The sequence below is a fragment of the Rhinoraja longicauda genome, chromosome 1, assembly GCF_053455715.1.
Source record: "Rhinoraja longicauda isolate Sanriku21f chromosome 1, sRhiLon1.1, whole genome shotgun sequence".
Lineage (NCBI taxonomy): Eukaryota > Metazoa > Chordata > Chondrichthyes > Rajiformes > Arhynchobatidae > Rhinoraja > Rhinoraja longicauda.
In genome coordinates this window covers 41,991,108-42,011,816 of record NC_135953.1, presented here as the reverse complement: position 1 = coordinate 42,011,816, position 20,709 = coordinate 41,991,108, and the positions used below count along the sequence as shown (strand labels likewise).

General features: G+C 42.0%; 1 protein-coding gene across 3 annotated transcripts in view; it reads right to left on the bottom strand.

Moving 5' to 3' along the window:
• Positions 1-10,175, bottom strand: part of setbp1 (SET binding protein 1) — a 266,263-nt gene extending 256,088 nt beyond the window's left edge. The window contains exons 1-2 of one of the 3 annotated variants that reach the window (XM_078396101.1): positions 9,222-10,175; positions 8,145-8,704 (exon numbers count right to left, since the gene is read on the bottom strand). In XM_078396101.1, coding sequence (XP_078252227.1) covers positions 8,145-8,594 — 450 coding nt within the window. In that variant the 5' untranslated portion in view covers positions 8,595-8,704; positions 9,222-10,175. The remainder of the gene's footprint in view (positions 1-8,144; positions 8,705-9,221) is intronic. The other 2 variants (XM_078396084.1, XM_078396092.1) reach the window with 2 other exon arrangements.
• Positions 10,176-20,709: the final 10,534 nt, after the last annotated feature.

Genomic DNA, 20,709 nt, shown 5'->3' with positions numbered 1-20,709 from the left:
GAATGTAGAATTCTTTATTCATCTCAATCCTTGTGCAGTTATAATACAATGAACCTTCATTCAAAATCTAACTCTGGCACAGTGACAACAAATTGTGAAGACTATCCCATCATAATTGGTCCTCCAGATCAAAATCACATAATCTCCATTCTGCCATTCCATGAAGAATACTGCAATTTTGACTAATCACCTATAATGAATGGCTTTGGATGACAAATACCATAAACCATTACTTTGTGCAAACCTTCTAAACATGCTGACATAACTATCCCAGAGGTGCCATCAATATTATTTCAATTTCTCTCAGTCACAATCACAACAAAAGCGCAAGAGTAGAATTATTAAAAATGTCACAGATTCATCAAAATGTTATGTCAGTGTTGTAACCCTAGCAAGTGTAACCTAACCGTTACCACTTCAGAACCACTAGAAATAACACTGTATCTAAAAGCATTGACTTTGTACTGGTTGTATTTTAAATGATTACATTAAATATGAATCTAATACCACACATTTAACAACACTTTTAAACATTCCAACAACTTCTAGGAAAACTAAGCATGGTACGTCGGGGCACTTGAAAATACCAGCATACACAAAGAGGCATGTTTTAAAGTGCATCTTACACAAGATTGACTTACAAAGGTAATTCCAGAGAGCGGCTAGGCAGGTGAAGGATGAGGAATCAACATGAAGCCAGCATTATAGGAGTGGAGAGATATTGGGGAGATATTAAGGCTAGAGATAGGAGGATTTGAGGCTATGGAAGAACATGTAAAAAAACATCAATTTTTAAAGTGAGGTGCTGCCAAGCAAAGGGTTGAATGATAATAGTCACAAGTACAAATCTATTGAGTAAATGGTGTCAAGTTAGGAGGAGGGGGAGTTCAACGAGATCTGGGTGTCCTAGTGCATCAGTCAATGAAAGGAAGCATGCAGGTACAGCAGGCAGTGAAGAAAGCCAATGGAATGTTGGCCTTCGTAACAAGAGGAGTTGAGTATAGGAGCAAAGAGGTCCTTCTACAGTTGTACCGGGCCCAGGTGAGACCGCACCAGGAGTACTGTGTGCAGTTTTGGTCTCCAAATTTGAGGAAGGATATTCTTGCTATGGAGGGCGTGCAGCATAGGTTCACTAGGTTAATTCCCGGAATGGCGGGACTGTCGTATGTTGAAAGGCTGGAGCGATTGGGCTTATATACACTGGAATTTAGAAGCATGAGGGGGGATCTTATTGAAACATATAAGATAATTAGGGGATTGGACACATTAGAGGCAGGAAACATGTTCCCAATGTTGGGGGAGTCCAGAACAAGGGGCCACAGTTTAAGAATAAGGGGTAGGCCATTTAAAACGGAGATGAGGAAGAACTTTTTTAGTCAGAGAGTGGTGAAGGTGTGGAATTCTCTGCCTCAGAAGGCAGTGGAGGCCAGTTCGTTGGATGCTTTCAAGAGAGAGCTGGATAGAGCTCTTAAGGATAGCGGAGTGAGGGGGTATGGGGAGAAGGCAGGAACGGGGTACTGATTGAGAGTGATCAGCCATGATCGCATTGAATGGCGGTGCTAGCTCGAAGGGCTGAATGGCCTACTCCTGCACCTATTGTCTATTGACATGGACAGCAAAGCTCTGGAGCAACCCAAAATAGTCAAGATCATAAATTACAAAAGCATAGATTGATGCTTCAATCACAGATCCATGAAAGTGGTGCTGCAATGTTGTAAATCAATGAGCTTAGTGATGGAAACAATATGATGCCAGAGCTGATTTTGGTTAAATAGGGTGCCAAAGTTTCATGTTCTTTTTAAGACCATAAGACATAGGAGTAGTTAGTCCATTCGGCCCATCGAGTCTGCTCCACCTTTTGATCATAGCTGATCCAATTTTCCCTTTCAACCACATTCTCCTGTCTTCTCCCCATAACCTTTGACACGCTTACCATTCAACCCATCAAGCCACACGTTATAAATATACTATTTGACTTGGCCTCCATCGCCTTCTGTGACAATGAATTCCACAGATTCACCACCCTCTAGGTAAAAATATTCCTCCTCATCTCCATTCAGAAGGTATTTCTGAGGATGCTCCCTCTGGTCTTAGACTCTCCCGCTACTGGAAACATCCTCTCCAAATTCACTACCTAGCCCTTTCATTATTCAGTAGGTTTCAAGAATATTCTCCCTCATCCTTCTAAAGTCCATTGAGTACAGGCCCAGTGCCATCAAACTCTCCTCATATGTTAACCCAATCATTCCTGGGTTCATTCGTGTAAACCTCCTCTGGACCCTCACCAGTACAAACAACCTCAGATTATGGGGCCCAAGGTTGCTCACAATATTCCATATATTGCCTGACCAGCATCTTATAAAGCCTCTGCATTACATCCTTGATTTATATTCCAGTCCTCTCGAAATGAATGCTAACATTGGATGTGCCTTCCTTGCTACTGACTCAAACTGCACAATAACCTTTTGGATTAATTCTGCACTAGCACTCCCAAGTCCCTTTGCACCTCCGATTTCTGAAACTCTCCCCATTTAGAAAATAGTCAACACCTTATTCCTTCTAGCAAAGTGAATGACCATACACTTTGCCACGCTATTCCATTTGCCATTTCTTTACCCTCTCTCCCAACCTGTCCAAGTCCTTCTGCAGACACCTTGCTTCCTCAACATTGCCTCCCATCCACCTTTTTCCACCTCAACTAGTGGTCAGTGGGAAGCCGATTTATATTTAGCAAAGCCTTATTACCCGATACATTTAATGTACATGTTTCCAACACCAAGGCTATTGACCATCTTATCAAACTCAGGCAACTGGATCTCTGCACATCTCCATGCAACTGTATCCTCAACTTCACCGGCAGACTGAATATCAGTATTAAGTGGCAACAACACTTCTTCCTGGATAACCATCAGCACTTGAGCATCTCGGGGCTGTGTCCTCAGTCCCCTGCTCTATATCCATGAATGTGTGGCCATCTATAAATTCACTGCAATGCCACTGTTGTTGGATGAATAACTGTATAGGAAGGAAAAAGTCTGATTGAATGGTGCCAGAACAACAATCTAGTTCTCATTGTCAGCAAAACCATAGAGCTGATTAAGCAGGGGAAAGCTGAGGGTTCAATCCTGACTACACTGTGTGCTGCCTGTATGGAATTAGTATGTTCTCCCTGTGACTGGGTGGATTTTCTCTGGGTGCTCCGGTTTCCTCCCAAACGCGAAAGACGTACAGGTTTGGAGGTTAGTTGGCTTCTGTAAATTGTACTTACCCTTAAAAGGTCACGTTCATAAGTGATAGGAGCAGAACTAGGCCATTCGGCCCATCAAGTCTACGCCACCATTCAATCGTGGCTGATCTATCGAGTCATAGAGTAACACAGTGTGGAGACAGGCCCTTCAGTCTAACTTGCCCACACTGTCCAACATGTCCCAGCTAAACTAGTTCAACCTGCCAGCATTTGCTCCATATTTCTCCAAACCTGTTCTATCCTTGTGCCTGTCTAACTGCTTCTTAAATGTTGGGATAGTCCCAGCCTCAACTATCTCCTCTGACGACTTGTTCCATACACCCACCACCCTTTGTGTGAAAAAGTTACCCCTCAGATTTCTATTAAATCTTTTCCCCTTCACCTTAAACCTTTGTCCTCTGGTCCTCGATTCACCTACTCTGGGCAAGAGACTCTGTGCATCTACCCGATCTATTCCTCTCATGACCTTATGCACCTCTCTATAAGATCACCCCTCATCCTCCTGTGCAGCAAGGAATAGAGTCCCAGTCTACTTAACCTCTGTCTATAGCTCAGACCCTCTAGTCCTGGCAACATCCTAGTAAATCTTCTCTGTACCCTTTCCAGCTTAACAACATCTTTTCTATAACACAGTGCCCAGAATTGAACACAATACTCCAAATCTGGCCTCACCAACATCTTATACAACTGCAATGTCGTCCACCCCCACCCCAACTTCAATACTCTGGCTGATGAAGGCCAATGTGCCAAAAGCCTTTTTGACCACCTGATCTACCTGTGACTCCACCTTCAGGGAACTATGCACCTGTACCCCTAGATCCCTCTGCTCTATGACACTACCCAGAGCCCTACCATTCACTGTGTAGGTCCTGCTCTTGTTAGACTTCCCAAAATGCAACACCTCACAAATGTAACAGCCCTTTTGGCCAATTGATCAAGATCTCGCTGCAATTTTTCACAACCATCTTCACTATCTGCAAAACCACCCACTTTTGTATCATCTGCAAACTTGCTCATCTTCCCATGTATGTTCTCATCCAAATCATTGATATTAATGACAAACAGTAATGGGCCCAGTACCGAACCCTGAGGCACACCACTAGTCACAGGCCTCCAGTCCAAGAAACAACCTTTCACCATCACTCTCTGCTTCCTACCACAAAGCCTTCTACCTTCTCTCTTAACCACATCCTCCTTTCTTCTCCCCATAACCCCTGATTCCCACACTAATCAACAATCTATCTATCTCTGCCTTAAAAATATCCATTGACCCAACCCAAAACATCACTTATCCATGTTCTCCAGGGATGTTGCCTGATCCGCTGAGTTACTCTCAGACTTTGAGTCTTTTTTTAAAAACATATACTGAAGTAACTGTACATTGACATTTTCAATTCACAGAAGCCTCAATTTGTGCCTGAAGCTATTCCTGACCCAAAACAATTTTTTTCCATTTCCCTCCTAACCCATTGAGTTCCTCCAGCAGTTTGTTTGTTAGCATGGGTTGTGGTCAACCTGTTCCATGTGATGGAGGGAGTGATTATTGGATGGCAAGAAGCGAGCTCTCGAACATCTGCTGATTTATTCCCTATGAGCACAAACATCATGATACATGTCTGCTTTATTACACTGGTCCAGTTTTAAACTTTCTTAAAGAAAAGTTACCAATGATATCCCAATTTTGCAATTTTTGGTGACCCCCAAATGAAGATTAAGAGCAAAAATAGGTGGAACCCAAATGTCTTTTTAGTAGATCTGAACCATGGCCCAGAGATAGAAATGTTATAACTGGACATCTAAAAACACCTTCATCCTCACTCCAAGCAGAAAGCAAACCTCACAACAGTTTTCTGAGCTTCTCACGTTTAGAAGAATTTAAGCGATCTTGTCAGCGCATAATTTTAAATATATATTTCATGTGGACTACAGAAGGGTACAGCACAAGAACAAACCTTTCAGCCCACAATACCTGTGCAGAACATGATCCTTCATTAGTGGCAATTAAGTAAAAAACAATAGATAGACACAAAATGCTGGAGTAACTCAGCGGGACAGGCAGCATCTCTGGTTAGAAGGAACGGGTGACGTTGCAGGTCGAGACCCTTCTCAGACTGAAGGTCTGCAGAAGGGTCTCGACCTGATACGTCACTCATTCCTTATATCCAGAGATGCTGCCTGTCCCGCTGAGTTACTCCAGCATTTTTGTGTCTATCTTTGGTTTAAACCAGCATCTGCAGTTCCTTCCTACAACAAGTGCAAAACCATATTCAATCAAATGCCAATGTCACTCATTCACTCTAATACCTTAAGTTAGAAACACCAAATGCAAAATGATTGAACTCTCTCTACCAACATGGTCTTTAAACCAAGATTATTAATTATTGGAAGTTAATATATATATTTCTTTAATGATCACCAACATATCATTATTAAATATCTTTTGTGCATGTCAACAAGTTATCTCCTGCTTTATTGGAAAGAAAAGGAAAAGATATCTAATTTATTTTTCCAGTCTCAAATAATTGTTCCTTCAAGAATGCTCATCATCCAATTTCCAATGCCATTCAAAGTGAAATAGACCTCCTAAAGTGACAAAAGAGTGCTCTGATGTCTATTGCCTAAGCTAATCACCTAAATAAGATGAATGTTTAATCTTCCTATCAAGAAGATTGTTTTTCAGAATTTATTTTTCAGGGTGACATATAAAAATATAGTGTCTGTAATCAAAATGTTACCATTCATTTTCCACCCAGTACCATTCCAACATAGGAAACTATTGCCTCTGAGCATACAGTGCACAGTACATGATAAGACACATATGCCTTGATACAAGAGGTAGCAATTTGAAACCTGATGAATAAATTAATCGCAATTAAGTTTCTTCTTTTATAAGCTAATGAACTGTGTGAAACTGATACAAGGAAATGAAAATCCATTCTTCTGAGCGTTCCTCGGAACGTTTTTAACAAATTTCAATGAGATTGTCAAAACAATGCAATATTTTATTTCAAACCCCTCTTTTTGTTAAGTTTGCTTTTCTGTAAAAGTTACTTTCATTTTTCCTTAAATCTTATACAACTGAGTAAATTATATACCATTTCCCCAACATACCACAAAAATGGATTTTTACAATCTGCCCTGACCAGCACAAACTGGTTCCAATTATTTCCATTGCACTGTGAGTCAGGACACAATCTTGATAGTAAAAGATTCAGCATTTGTGAGGGGGTGGGGTAGGAGGCTGTAGACTCATATTTAAAGGAGAAGGTTTCCACTAAATATATGCTATGCATTTATGACCAATACAATGCTTTCTAATTTGGCAATTAGCTTGTGACAAGATCCGAAAAAGAACATACAAGGTGACTCAGTTGGAAACTATAATTTTTAAGCATCCCACCACAAATGCATTACAACAAAGAATACACCCTTTAAAGGAGGGCCGGTGTTATTTTCATCTTAGCAAAGCTGAGTAATACAGTAAACCACTTCCAGTCTATGAAAACAACACTATTCAAATTCTAATTTCCCCGGTTAAAGTCTATCTCTGTACATCACAAGAGATAGTTCTCTCCCCTGAAACATAAGCAGAAAAACTAGAAAAGTAAATGAAATCTCTACAAACCTGTATGTAATCACATGGATTGACATACCAATCTTCCAAGATTTATTTGTTCTGTGGAATAATAGTTGAATGGCAATAGAGTGCTATCACAGTAAATTAAAGAACATGTCAAAGGTAAATTCATAAAAGTCTCCAGGGTGACTGGTATGGCTCACTCCAGGTACTACCAAGATAATCAACAGAGTTTGCCTGTTTACACTATAGACACAGCAGGCATCTTTGATCACTGATAACAGAACAGTGATGGGCAGATGCTAGAGAGGTAATGTCAGGCTTAACTGATGCCACTTTATGAACAGCTTATTTTGCTGTGTCATAACAATCTTTTTGAAGGAACAAACATATTCTGAGCATAGACCTGTCTTGTGTCTCATAAAAATGAGTTTTTTTGCAAGTGTGCACTTCAATAGCAGCTGCACATGAAATTCAACCTAAAAGTAAAATTCATAATATCACATTGGAAAATGATGCAAATATTAATCTTATAAAGCACTCCTAAATTTTGTTAACCCAGGTGTTTCTGAAACCAATGCACCAATTGGGAAGGGTGCCAATTTCTAAATGAGTTCCTAACATTGTCAGAACTGGAAAAGAACAAAGCAGAGGAGAAATATGTAGATAACAAAACAAACTACAGATATCAGTTCAACACTTAATATAAGTCTTCCAAGCGATTGCTGTCAGAAGGGGAAAACAAATTGTGCCAGGACCCATTCTCTTCCCATACTTCAGGCTCTATATACAGTCAATTTCAGTAACATCCATGTTTACAAATTAACATTTAAACATCGTGTTCCAAGCTCTATTTCTAATTCAGAAATATTACTTTTAAAATGTTAGAGCACAACATTTGAACGAACTAACACCCGTGTCCACTTACTAAGGGGAAAAGAATATCTGCACAGAATACATTTATGTGCATGGTAATCACCAATTTCTTTCACATTACAAGAATAACTCCAATATCAACTCACATTAGGTGCTTTCACAAAAAATAGTATATATCTAAACCAATAGTAAATACCACCACAAAAAAAGCGAACAAAATGCGTGTTTTGTAAATATGTTCATCTCAGTTTTTAAAAAAGCAAAATAAGTCGATGCAAATATAAAAGCGAGCACAACCACTTGATTCCCACCGCTTCTTCTCCCCTCTACACTCATAACAGGGGGCATCAACCATCTTGTAAAAACATGTTTATCGCCTATCAAAATACAAGCCAGGGCGGAGTGTAAACACAAAAGGAAGTTGAGTAGTTGTGAGCCTCTTACCTTCTTTTTCTTTTCATCTTCCTTTGACGTCTTGTTACTATTGCCCGGCCTGCAGCTTCTCTGGTCCCCCGGCTGCTTGATGGTGATCTTGATCTCCGGAGGGCAGATGTAATTCTCCAGGTTCTTGGGAGGTTTCTTGGGCCGTTTGGTGGTCTGGATCTTTAGTTTCAGGCTGCCTTCTGTGAAGTTCGCCTCCTTGATGGAAAACTCGTGTTCCTCCAGGCCGTCTCCCTGCATTGATTTATCGCTGTCTGTGATGGAGTTGGAGTCCTGACTACCACAGGCACTCTCCTCGTCGTCCTGATCCAGCCTTCCCCCGTTCATCTGGCTCCCAGACGACTGCATCAAAGCTCCAGGAGAGACTGCGGACTTGGTACTGCTGCCGGCCGACCTGAAGTCCCCATCAGCCGGTGTCTGCCTGCAGCCCAACGCCGCCTCCCTCTGCTCCATCCCAGCAGTGCGAAGGCACAGGGATTGAGGAGAGCAGGAATTCAGCACTTTTCAGTGTCCCCCGTCACTCCAAAGTAATCCGATCTCCCAAATAAAACACAAACTGCAATCTGCAGAACGAAAAAGATACAAAGTAGATCTTAACAGTAAACATTAAGAAAAGATACTACAATGGTATTGACTGGAAATATCAATCACTTTGAATTATTCACGATGAACGTAAATAAAATAAGGCAGTTGTTAAACAGTATCAAGTTGTCCAAATAATTCAACTAAAACCCTTTGCTGCTTAATAGGAGTCCAGCACCACCTCTCCCCCACCCCCAACACACAGACACACACCACAATCCAGTGAAATTTCAGCAAGCACATAAGACTGTTAAAATAACGGGCGTATTTTGTATTTCGGTCTGTGCGTTTTTATTTATCACAAAAACACACGGCTCCATTTTTCAAGCCAACTACATCCCAAAAAGTTAAACGTTAATCACCCACCCCCACCCACCGTCCCTCGCCACCACCAAAAAAAATCCTACAAAAATTCGCTCCATGTCCCTTCGAACCACTCCAACAGCCACGTTACGCGCTCCTGTCAAATGAATCCTTTTACTTCTACCGCCAGCGTACCGTTTACTTCATTATTTTGTTAAATCCGCCTTCGGTAATCCAGTTGCCTTTAAAAGTCGACCATGTCAGATCTGTCATGTTGGAGTTGGTTGTATGTGATATTTTTTGTCTGCAGCGTCCAAGTACTCTGCACTCTCCGTAAAAGCGCTGAGATACAATGAGTTGAGGCTGAGAACTGCAGCTGCTGGAATCCGATGCTAGAGGCTCTCTAGCTCCACTCCAATCCGACCAAAAAGACGGACTTTTTTTTTCAAACAACCGAATTGCACCATCGACTCCTTCTCACTGAACACGTACACATTTTTTGTTCTTAGACAATAATTGAAATCAACCGCAAGAAAAACCACCAATTGCCACTTACTAACCCATGTCCAGTGCCGAAAACCAGCAATCTTAACTAGTCCCAAAGCTCCCGGGGTCCTGAAAATGGCATGCTCTGATCTGTCAACTCAAGCAGCAAACGGGAGGCGAGCAGCCCGGTCTCGGCTCCGAGCCGCAGAGGGAGGAAAATGGCGCCTCCGATGCTCCGAGCTGTTGGTCTTAAGAGTATTCGATCTGCAAATAAGCCGGTCTCCCCGATCAATCGCCTTGTTTTAGAAGGGGTGTTACTGGGATGAAAGCACTTGTCGATGCGGGCGACTCGCTGGTCTTTGCTGCTGCTGCTGCGAAGCTCCGCAGTTTGCAATGAGGGAGGGGGAAGGGCCGAGCCAACAGCGCACGGCAGTGATTGTTACAGCAAACGGGCCTCCTACAATGCTAATTCCGAGCCGAGCTGGAGGAGCCTGTGCTTCTCACACCGCACAGCGCTTTCCCCTGCTCGTTACCTGCCTGTTGCCACATGGGGGAGGGGGGGGGGGGGGTGTGAGGGTGAGCTGCACTCACAATTAACCTGGCCCTTGCAATCACGTTTGGCATTCATATTGAACATTGAGTACGCGTGTGTGTATGTGTCGGGAAAGAAAACCTGCAGACGCTGGTTTTAAACCGAAGACAGACACAAAAAAGCTGGAGTAACTCAGCGGGTCAGACAGCATCTCTGGAGAAAAGGGATAGGTGACGTTTCGGGTCGAGACCCTTCTTCAGACTCGTGTGCGGGTGTGTGTGCGCGCGATTACCCCGTCACTTGCATTTTTAAAAAAGAAACTAAATTTATTGCATTGCATTTTACAATCATGCGACAACCCGCACCGTTGCACCGCCGCCCCGCTGTTGTTGTGCGACCCCCCCCCCCCCCCCCCCCGCCCGCCCGCTGCTGCTGTCATCCTGCCGCGCGTGACCAGCGTGTCCCGGCCGCGGTTGCCCGGGAACGTCCCGTCCCCCCGTCCCCCCCTCCCTCGTGCTCGTGACGTCACCCCCAGACCAGCTCCACACACTCGGCCGCGCCGGAGTGGCGAGTTTGGCGGGTGTTTTTGGTCAATAATACATGTTCGCCATCTGCACCCTTCTTTTTCAGAGGCGCGTGTTGTAAAACAGGCAGCGTTTATATATTTCATTTATTATATATATATATATATATATATATATATAAAAAATATATTATATATAATATGTATACATAATAAATATATAAACGCTGCCTGTTATATATATATATATATATATATTATATATATATATATAAAATATGTATATATAATAAATGAAATATATAAACGCTGCCTGTTATATATATTATATATATATATATGGGGTGAAATGTGATCGAATGATGAACAGAGTACCCCGTCCGCAGAATACCTCCGAGAAACAAAACAAAACAAATTTAAAAAAACGGATTCATGTGTTTGTGTTTAAGGAAACGTCTATTCACCTGCTCCAAAAACAGTAAATTGGTTAACAGTCTTATTATAATAACAATAACAAATATGCAAAAAAAAAAAATTTGTGCATGGTACTATTGCTGTACTGGAGTTTGAATCTGTGAACAGTTGAAGACCGAGTCATGAGATTAAATCTCCCAAGAATATTTAAGTGTTTGCATCCCTACTCTACATCATCACTTGCAACCAACCTGACTTGGAACTCCCAGACCAACAGTGTGATAATTAGGGATGTGCCATTAACCTGATGCTGTGAGATGTTGATCATGGTGCGAATATACCGCTTCAGAAATTACCTGGATCCACTTAAATTTGCCTACTGCCACAACAGGTCACAATGCTCTGGACCATCTGGATAACAGGAAAAAGTACTTCATTGACTGCAGCTTGACGTTCATCACTATCATCCACTTTAATCTCATACCCAAGTTCCAAAACTTGGGTGTCTCTACCTCCCTTTGCAACTGGATCCTTGAATTCAACATTGACAGACCACAGCCAGTACAGATCAGTAACAACATCATCTCCTCATTGACCATCAACACAGGTGCAGCTCAAGGCCTCATGGTTAGCTCCCTGCTCCACTGTTGCGGTGCCACAATAACCTCTTGCTTAACAAGGAATTGATTGTTGACTTCAGAGAAAGAGGAAATTGGGAAAACACGTGTCACTTTCTAGGTTTAGGTTTATTATTGTCACAAGTACCGAGATACTATGAAAAGCTTTGTTTTGTATGTAATCAAAGCAGATCAGATATACTTAAATACAATTGTCAAACTCAATTAGCATAAAGCACAGAATGCAGCTCTCAGCATTATAGCACATCAATTCCATAGAAAAAACTCCCAATGTCCTCAATGGGGTAGAGCTGAATTGGAAAGAACTGTTCAGAGGCCTGGAAACAGAGGGGAAGAAGCTGTTCCTGTCTGGTGGTGCACTTTCAAGCCTCTGTCACCAGGAGCAGTGAGAAGGGCCAAACCAGGGTGGGACAAGTCTTTGATTCTGTTTACTTTAGCAGAAAGATCACACATGATTACAATCAAGCCGTTCACAATGTACAGATACAGGGTAAAGGGAATCACTTTTAGTGCAAGTTAAAGTGTAGTGAAATCTGATTAAATATAGTCCAAGGGTCTCCAATAGGGTAGATGGGGGTCAGGACCCTGCTTTCTAGTTGGTGAGATGATGGCTCAGTTGTCAGATAACAGCTGGGAAGAAACTGTCCTTGAACCTAGAGGTATGCGCTTTCACACTTCTGTACCTCTTGCCTGATGGGAGATGGAAGAGGGAGTGTCAGGGGTGAGACTCATCCTTGATTATATTGGTGACCTTGTTGAGGCAGTGTGGTGTGGATGGTGTCAATGCGATGGGAGTTGGTTTGCATAATGGTCTGGCCTGCGTCCACAATTCTCTGCAACTTCTTGCAGTTTTGGATGGTGCTGTTCCCAAACCATGCTGTGATGCATCCCGATAAAATGTTCTCTACAGCACAGCTGCATAAGTTGGTGAAAGATGTTGGGCACATGCCGATCTTCCTAAGCCTTGTAAGGAAGTAGAGGCATCAGCGTGCTTTCTTGGACATTGCTTCGATATGTTTGGTCCAGGACAAGTTGCTGGTGATATTTACTCCGAGAAACTTGAAGCTTTCAACCATCTCTACTTCAGCGTCGTCAGTGCATATCGGGTATGTGTAGCACTTCACTTCCTGAAGTCGATCACAATCTCATTTGTCTTGTTGACATTGAGGGGAAGGTTGTTGTCTTGGCACCAGGTTATGAGGTTCTCAATCTCCTTCCTGTACTCTGTTTCATCATTATTTGATATCAGGCCCACTATGGTGGTGTTGTCTGCAAATTTGTAAATTTAGTTGGATAAGTATTTGACTGTACAGTCGTGGGTGTATAAGGAGTAAAGAAGGAGGCTAGGAATGTATCCAGTATTAAGGATTATTGTAGAGGATGATTTGTCACCTATCATCTCTGATTGTGGTCTGTGCTCAGGAAATCATGGACCCAGTTGCAGAAATGAGTGCTGACTCCAAGTTCCACGAGATTTGAGATGAGCTTGCATGGGTGTAACAGCAGACCCAGACCAGACCTGCTGTCAGACTAAATTGTGGAGGCACAGGAGCTGCTCGGCAGGGTCGAGACGGAGTGTGAGAAAGTGGGCCTCCAACTCAATGCCAAGAAGATGGAGTACATGGCGTTCAACGGTGGTGACCACGAGCTTCTTAAGACCAGTGACGTTGCATCTCTCCAGAAAGTGGAGGACTTCAAGTACCTGGGAGCGAAGATGCGGAACACGGAGAATGACATCAAGGTCCGGAAAGTGCTCGCGTGGAAAGCCCTCAATAACATGGGGAAACTCTAGACGTCTCGGATGTCTAAGGGTCCCAAACTGAGATTCTCCCATGCAACTATAGAGACAATATTATTGTACGTGTGTGAGGCATGGACTCTCACTCGAGCACTGTCCAAGTCTCTCGATGGTATCTACACCCGTATGTTCAGAAAAGTTCAAAATGTCAGTTGGAGGGACCACACCACCAATGCCCAGCTCTATGGGGAGATTCCACCTCTGACCGAGAAGATCAGGTCGAGAAGGATGAGGCTCATTGGTCATTGCCTCCGCCATCCAGAAATACCAGCAAACAAGGTTGTGCTGTGGGAACCCACCCATGGAAGACGGAACCCGGGACGACCAAACAAGACGATGCTGAAGACGTTGATGGAAGACGCATATGTGGAGACAAAAGAGGAGCTTGCCAGCTGTGTGGAGGACAGAGATTTGTGGTGCGTCCACCACCGTGCCCATTGGAAACCAGCACCACTGCATTGCTAATGTTTTCAATGATTTTAATTAATTAAAAAATAATTGCATGGGACAATGGTATTGAAAGCAGAGCTGGAGTTTATGAAGAGAAGTCTGACATGGGTGTCTCTCTTATCCAGGTGTTCCAGGGATGAGTGTAGGGCCAGGGAGATGGCAGCGTGGATCTGTTGTGGCGGTGGCGAACTGCAGTGGGTCAAGGTTGCTTGGTAGATTGGATGCTTTAATCAGCTTCTCAAACCACGTCATGAAGATGTCCGTGAACATTCCTGCTTGTCACTGGCAGAGCTGCCCCTAAACCAAGCTGTGATGCAACTTAACAGTATGCTTTCTATGCTGCAGGTGTAGAAGTTTATAAGAGTCACTGGAGACATGCTAAATTTTCTCAGTCTCATCAGGATATAGCAGCGATGATGTACCTTCTTGGCTGTCAGTGTGGTTGGTCCAGGACAGATCATTGGTTATATTAAAACCAAGGAACTTTCAACCATTTCCACTTCAGCATCATTGATGCTGGTTAGGTATATACTCCACTATGCTTTCTGAAGTCAATAGACTAGCTCCTTCATCTTGCTGACATTGAGGGAGAGATTTCTGTCCTGACACCATGTCACTAAGTTTCTATCTCCTTCCTCCTAAATGTAACATTTCTAAGTTTGCGGATGACACAAAGCTGGGTGGCAGTATGAGCTGCGAGGAGGATGCCATGAGGCTGCAGGGTGTCTTGGATAGTTTGGGTGAGTGGGCAGAAGTATGGCAGATGCAGTATAATTGGATAAATATGAGGTTATCCACTTTGGTGGCAAGAACAGGAAGGCAGATTATTATCTGAATGGTTAGAACTGCAGATGGTGGTAGACTTCTCCAGAGATGTTGCCTGACCCATTGAGTTACTCCAGCATTTTGTGTCTATTATCTGAATGGTGTAAAATTAGGAGAAGGGAAGGTGCAACGAGACCAGGTTGTGCTTGTACATCAGTCACTGAAAGTAAGCATGCAGGTACAGCAGGCAGTGAAGAAAGCTAAGGGCATGTTGGCCTTCATTGCGAGAGGATTTGAATTTCGGAGCAAAGGGGTCCGACTGCAGTTGTACAGGGCCCTGGTGAGACTGCACCTGGAGTATTGTGTGCAATTTTGGTCTCCTAATTTGAAGAAGGACATTATTACTATTGAGGGATTGCAGCATAGGTTTACCAAGTTAATTCCTGGGATGGCGGGACTGACATATGATGAAAGAATGGGTCGACTTGGCTTGTATTCCCTGGAATTTAGAAGGATGATAGGGGATCTTATAGAAACATATAAAATTCTTAGAGGATTGGACAGGGTAGATGCAGGAAAAATGTTCCCGATTTTGGGGGAGTCCAGAACCAGTTTAAGAATAAGGAGTAGGCTATTTAGGACTGAGATGAGGAAAAACCTTTTCAGCCAGAGAGTTGTGAATCTGTGGAATTCTCTGCCACAGAAGGCAGTGGAGGCCAATTCATTGGATGTTTTTAAGAGAGAATTAATTAGCTCTTAAGGCTAAGGGAATCAAGGAATATGGGGAAAAAGCAGGAACAGGGTACTGATTTTGGATGACCATGATCATATTGAATGGCGGTGCTGGCTCAAAGGGCCAAATGGCCTACTCCTGCACATATTTTCTATGTTCTTCTGCAAGGGATTAAGGTGTGGAAGACAGAGCTATAGTCGATAAATAGTAGTTTAACGTAGGAGTCCATGTTGTCTGGGTGTCCAAGAGATCAATTTAGGGCCAAGGAGATGGTGCCTGCTGTGGACCTGTTGTGATGATAATCAAACTGCAGTTGATCAAGGTTGACTGGGGGACTGGAATTAATGTGCGTCATCACCAGTTTCTTGAAGCACTTCATAATGGTGGATGTCAGAGCCACTGGACAGTTTTATTGGTGGGTTGGTGGTGGAGCCCGTTAGTATTTTCAAATTCCTAGGTATCACCATCTCAAATGTCCTGTCCTGGGTTTAACACATAGATCCAATCACCAGTGTCGCTGTTTTCTTAGAATTTTAAAGATAAGTTATGTCTCTGAATAAATTAACAAACATTTATAGATATACTGTAGAAAATACCCTGCTGGTTGCAACAAGGCCCGGCATGGCAATACCAACCCACAATAATGCAAGAGGCTGCAGAGAGTAGTGAACTCAGCCTCATCACAGCCTAAGCTCTCCCTTCATCAAACACATCTACATGAGGCCTCTAACTCAAGAAGAAGGATTAAGAATTCCTAGCATCCAGACCATGCCATCTTCTCACTTCTACCATCGGACAGGAGATACTGAACCCTGAAGTTCCATACTATCAGGTTCAGGAACAGTAAAATGCAAGTATTTAATTACATGGAGAATAGAGAACATAGGTATCTTTCCAGTTGATCAGGGAAAGCTAAGAAGTGAACTAGTTTCAGTTCAGTTTCAAGTTAATTTAGTATCATGTGTACCAAGGTACAGTGAAAAGCTTTTGTTGCATGCTAACCAGTCAGCGGAGAGATGCTGCCTGTCCCGCTGAGTTATTCCAGCTTTCTGTATCTGTTAGCGGAAAGATAATACATGATTACAATCGTGCCATTTACAGTGTATAAGGGAATAACTTTTAGTGCATGGAGATTACACAGGAGATTAGTGGGCAAAATTAGAGCACATGGTATTGGGGGTAGGGTATTGACATGGATAGAAAATTGGTTGGCAGACAGGAAACAAAGAGTAGGGATTAACGGGTCACTTTGAGAATGGCAGGCAGTGTCTAGTGGAGTGCCGCAAGGCTCGGTGCTGGGACCGCAGCTATTTACAATATACATTAATGATTTAGATAAAAGAATTAAAAGTAACATTAGCAAATTTGCAGATGACACAAAGCTGGGTGGCAGTGTGAACTGTGAAGAGGATGCTATGAGGATGCAGGGTGACTTGGACAGGTTGGATGAGTGGCAGATACATGGCTGATGCAGTATAATGTGGATAAATGTGAGGTTATCCACTTTGGAGGCAAGAACGGGAAGGCAGATTATTATCTGAATGGTGTCAGGTTAGGAAAAGGGGAAGTACAACGAGACCTGGGTGTCCTAATACTTCAGTCACTGAAAGTAAGCCTACAGTACAACAGGCAGTGAAGGAAGCTAATGGCATGTTGGCCTTCATAATGAGAGGAGTTGAGTATAGGAGCAAAGAGGTCCTTCTGCAGTTGTACAGGGCCCTGGTGAGACCGCACCTGGAGTATTGTTTGCCGTTTTGGTCTCCTAATTTGAAGAAAGACATTCTTGCTATTGAGGGAGTGCAGCGTAGGTTCATGAGGTTAATTCCCGGGATGGCGGGACTGCCATATTATGAAAGAATGGAGCGACTGGGCTTGTATTCACTGGAATTTAGAAGGATGAGAGGGGATCTTATAGAAATATATAAAATTATTAAGGGATTGGACACGCTAGATGCAGGAAACATGTTCCCTATGTTGGGGGAGTCCAGAACCAGGGGCCACAGTTTAAGAATAAGGGGTAAGCCATTTAGAACTGAGATGAGGAAAAACATTTTCACACAGAGAGTTGTGAATTTGTGGAATTCACTGCCTCAGAATGCAGTGGAGGCCGATTCACTGGATGCATTTAAAAGAGATTTAGATAGAGCTCTTAGGGCTAGCAGAATCAAGGGATATGGGGAGAAGGCAGGATTGTGGATGATCAGCCATGATCACATTGAATGGCGGTGCTGGCTCGAAGGGCCGAATGGCCTTCTCCTGCACCTATTTTCTATGTATCTATGTAAGGTAAAGACAGCAAAGTCCGAGGGATACCAATGAGGTAGATAGTAGTTCAGGACTGCTCTCTGGTTGTGGTAGGGTGATTCAGTTGCCTGAATTGAAACAATAGAATTGAAACAAACAAGTGACATGGTAGGAAACCTACTTCTTCAGCTCAATGAATTAGCAAGCTGATTATATCAATTGCATTAATCGGCAAACAATTGAAAGGAAATTAAAAATCAATGCTATCAGTAAAATTTAAAAATAAATAAAAAAGCAACTGTTGAAATCAAATAGAAACATAAAATGGAGATCAGTTGCCATCAGTGAAATGGAAAACAGTTAAAATTTGATCTTGCCGTCACATTGATGCAATCGTAAAGAAAGCCCATCAACGCCTCTCCTTCCTTAGAAGATTGGGGAGATTTGGTATGCCAACGAATACTCTATTGAACTTCTACAGGTGTAACAGCAGAGAGTATATTGACTGATTGCATCACGGCCTGGTTTGGCAACTCGCACGCTCAGGAACGAAGAAGATCGCAAAAAGTGGTGAATACTGCCCAGTACAACATGGCTATTGACCTCCACCCCATCAAAGTGATCTACAAGAGTCATTGCCTGCTAAAGGCAGGCAGCATTATCAGCCACCCACACCACTATGGCCAGGCTCTCAATTCACTTCTTCTATCAGGAATAAGGTATAGAAGCCTGAAAACTGTAATGCCCAGATTCAAGAGCAGCTTCTCCCCCACAAACATTAGGCTATTAAACACTACAACCACCAAATGGCTCCAAATTATATAGACTTGAGGGCATGATTACCATGTTTACATATCTACTGTGCTGCTGCAAATAAGAATTTCACAGTTCCGTTTCGTGACATATGACAATAAAACACTCTTGAATCTTCATCTGGCATGGGAAAGTGAAAAATAAGTTAGTTTTAAATTCCACAGTGGAAGGGTATAGGGAATCCAGAGAGATTCCCTATACCCTGCCACTGTGGAATTTAAAACAAACTTATTTTTCACTTTCCCATGCCAGATGAAGATTCAAGAGTGTTTTATTGTCATATGTCACGGGGGTAAGGCATGGGTTGTCAAGGCAATAAAGTCATTGTTAATAAATTAATGAGGGGACCTAAAGAGAGATGGAGATGAAGCAAACATGTAAAGGCAGTGAAATACAGATCAGGCAAATGAGTGGAGACAGAAAAACAGAGTGATTGTTATATATTGATAACCTACAGTATAACTGGCCAGTTCTGATGCAAACAGAGAAAGCACTTTATCTGCAATTATGGAATTCAATATTGAGTATGGAAGACAACAATATGCCCAGAGAAAATGAAGTATTATTCCTAAAGATTATAGGACCTTGTGAGAACAGAGCAGGAGACTAAAAGGTCAGACCAGGAATCGGATAGAGAATTTAAAATCTCAGACAAATCTAAGCTCAAGATACCTCTGTCAAATGAACTCAAGTTTCTACAAAATCCTCACCCAATCTTTATTTGGTTCCTCCATTGTGAAGGAGTCCCTATTATAAGCACTGAATGCAGTATGCCAAATTGGAAGACATGCAAATGAATTGCTTTTCACCTGAATGAACCGCTCGGAGCCCTGAATAGTGGGAAGGAAAGTGGTAAATGTATATATGATTATGTAGGACAGTACGGTGAAAAGGGGAGTGAAGGTTGAAGAGTGGATCAGAGATTCATGAAGGGAATAGTCACTTTGAAATACTGAAAGGAAAGGAAAGGGGAAGATATGTGTTAGAATCTCATTAAATATGGCAGAAATGTTAAAGAACTCAGGGCAGGCTTAGGAATGCCACTGTGAATAACTTATTTGAGAGAGCCAGCAGAGAGACTGGCCTCCTCGTGATCTGTGAAATTAAATGATTGTATCAGCTGCATAAAATAGTTTAAGATTATTACTCACATGAGGTGATCTAAAATTCAATAGTTGTGAAGTGAAGATATTTGTAGAGTTATGGTCACAATGCATAATGGGCTAGGTCTGCATTCTCCTACATTATGAGCTTTGTAAATTAGCCATAATGTTTTTTTTTAAATTGCTTGAGAAAATAATCCTGAAAATCTGGGGTGGCCATTTGTGCCTTGTGAAGGAAACTGTTCATCTGGTTACTAACAGAACATGGGATAGCAAAATCTAATTATTAAACCACAAATAGATATAAGAAAGATACATGGTAAATGATTCATGTGTTTTATAAAATAAAAGCACCCTTCATCTACTAGTTCTGTATAAAATCTTCTTGCCCAATAATTTCATGAAGCCTCTTATCAAATTAATCCAAAACCAATATAAATCATGTGATGATTTATGTCAACTGGTGCAACTATAGCAAAGCTACATATAAACCTGGGATTTCCTAATATCCTTTTAAAACTATTTTCAACAAAAATCTATCAATCACAAGTCTGAACACTAATGATGAGCTCACTCCTGCAAGGCCCAACATCAACGTTAGCTTAAGTCTTTTATGTTTGAGAACCAATGGATATAGTTTATCTCTACTGAGTGAGTCAGTTCTCCCAAAATATGTTGAAACTGATGATTAAACCATGTCTGTGATCTTCTAAAACCAAGAGAATACAATAGCAGTCTGTACAATAAAAAGCAACGTACTGCAGTTGCTGAAAATCTGGGATAAAAGCATACAATATTCCAAATACTCAGCAGAATCATGGTTCAAAACTCTTATCTATTCTCCATTATTTATACATTCTACCAAAGCAGTTACTTCCAGGCAGCCATGCATAAATAACAATGGTGTAATTTTGTATTTTATTTTTTATTTATTTTAATTCTATGCATTAAATCTCCATCACATTTTTAACCTTTGTTACAAAATAAAGCTGCTTCTTCTCGGCCATTCTTTGAAAATTTCCGGCATATTTGCTGGAAGAGGGGGCATAGTAATAGTACAAGGGAGACACAAATATAAATACAAATAGTTTTTATTTGATGTTAAATTAGAGTGGAGAATATTAAATACATGGGGGAGCTGAATGTAAAGGAAAAACAAAGTATTTCTCTCCACTGTGGGTTTG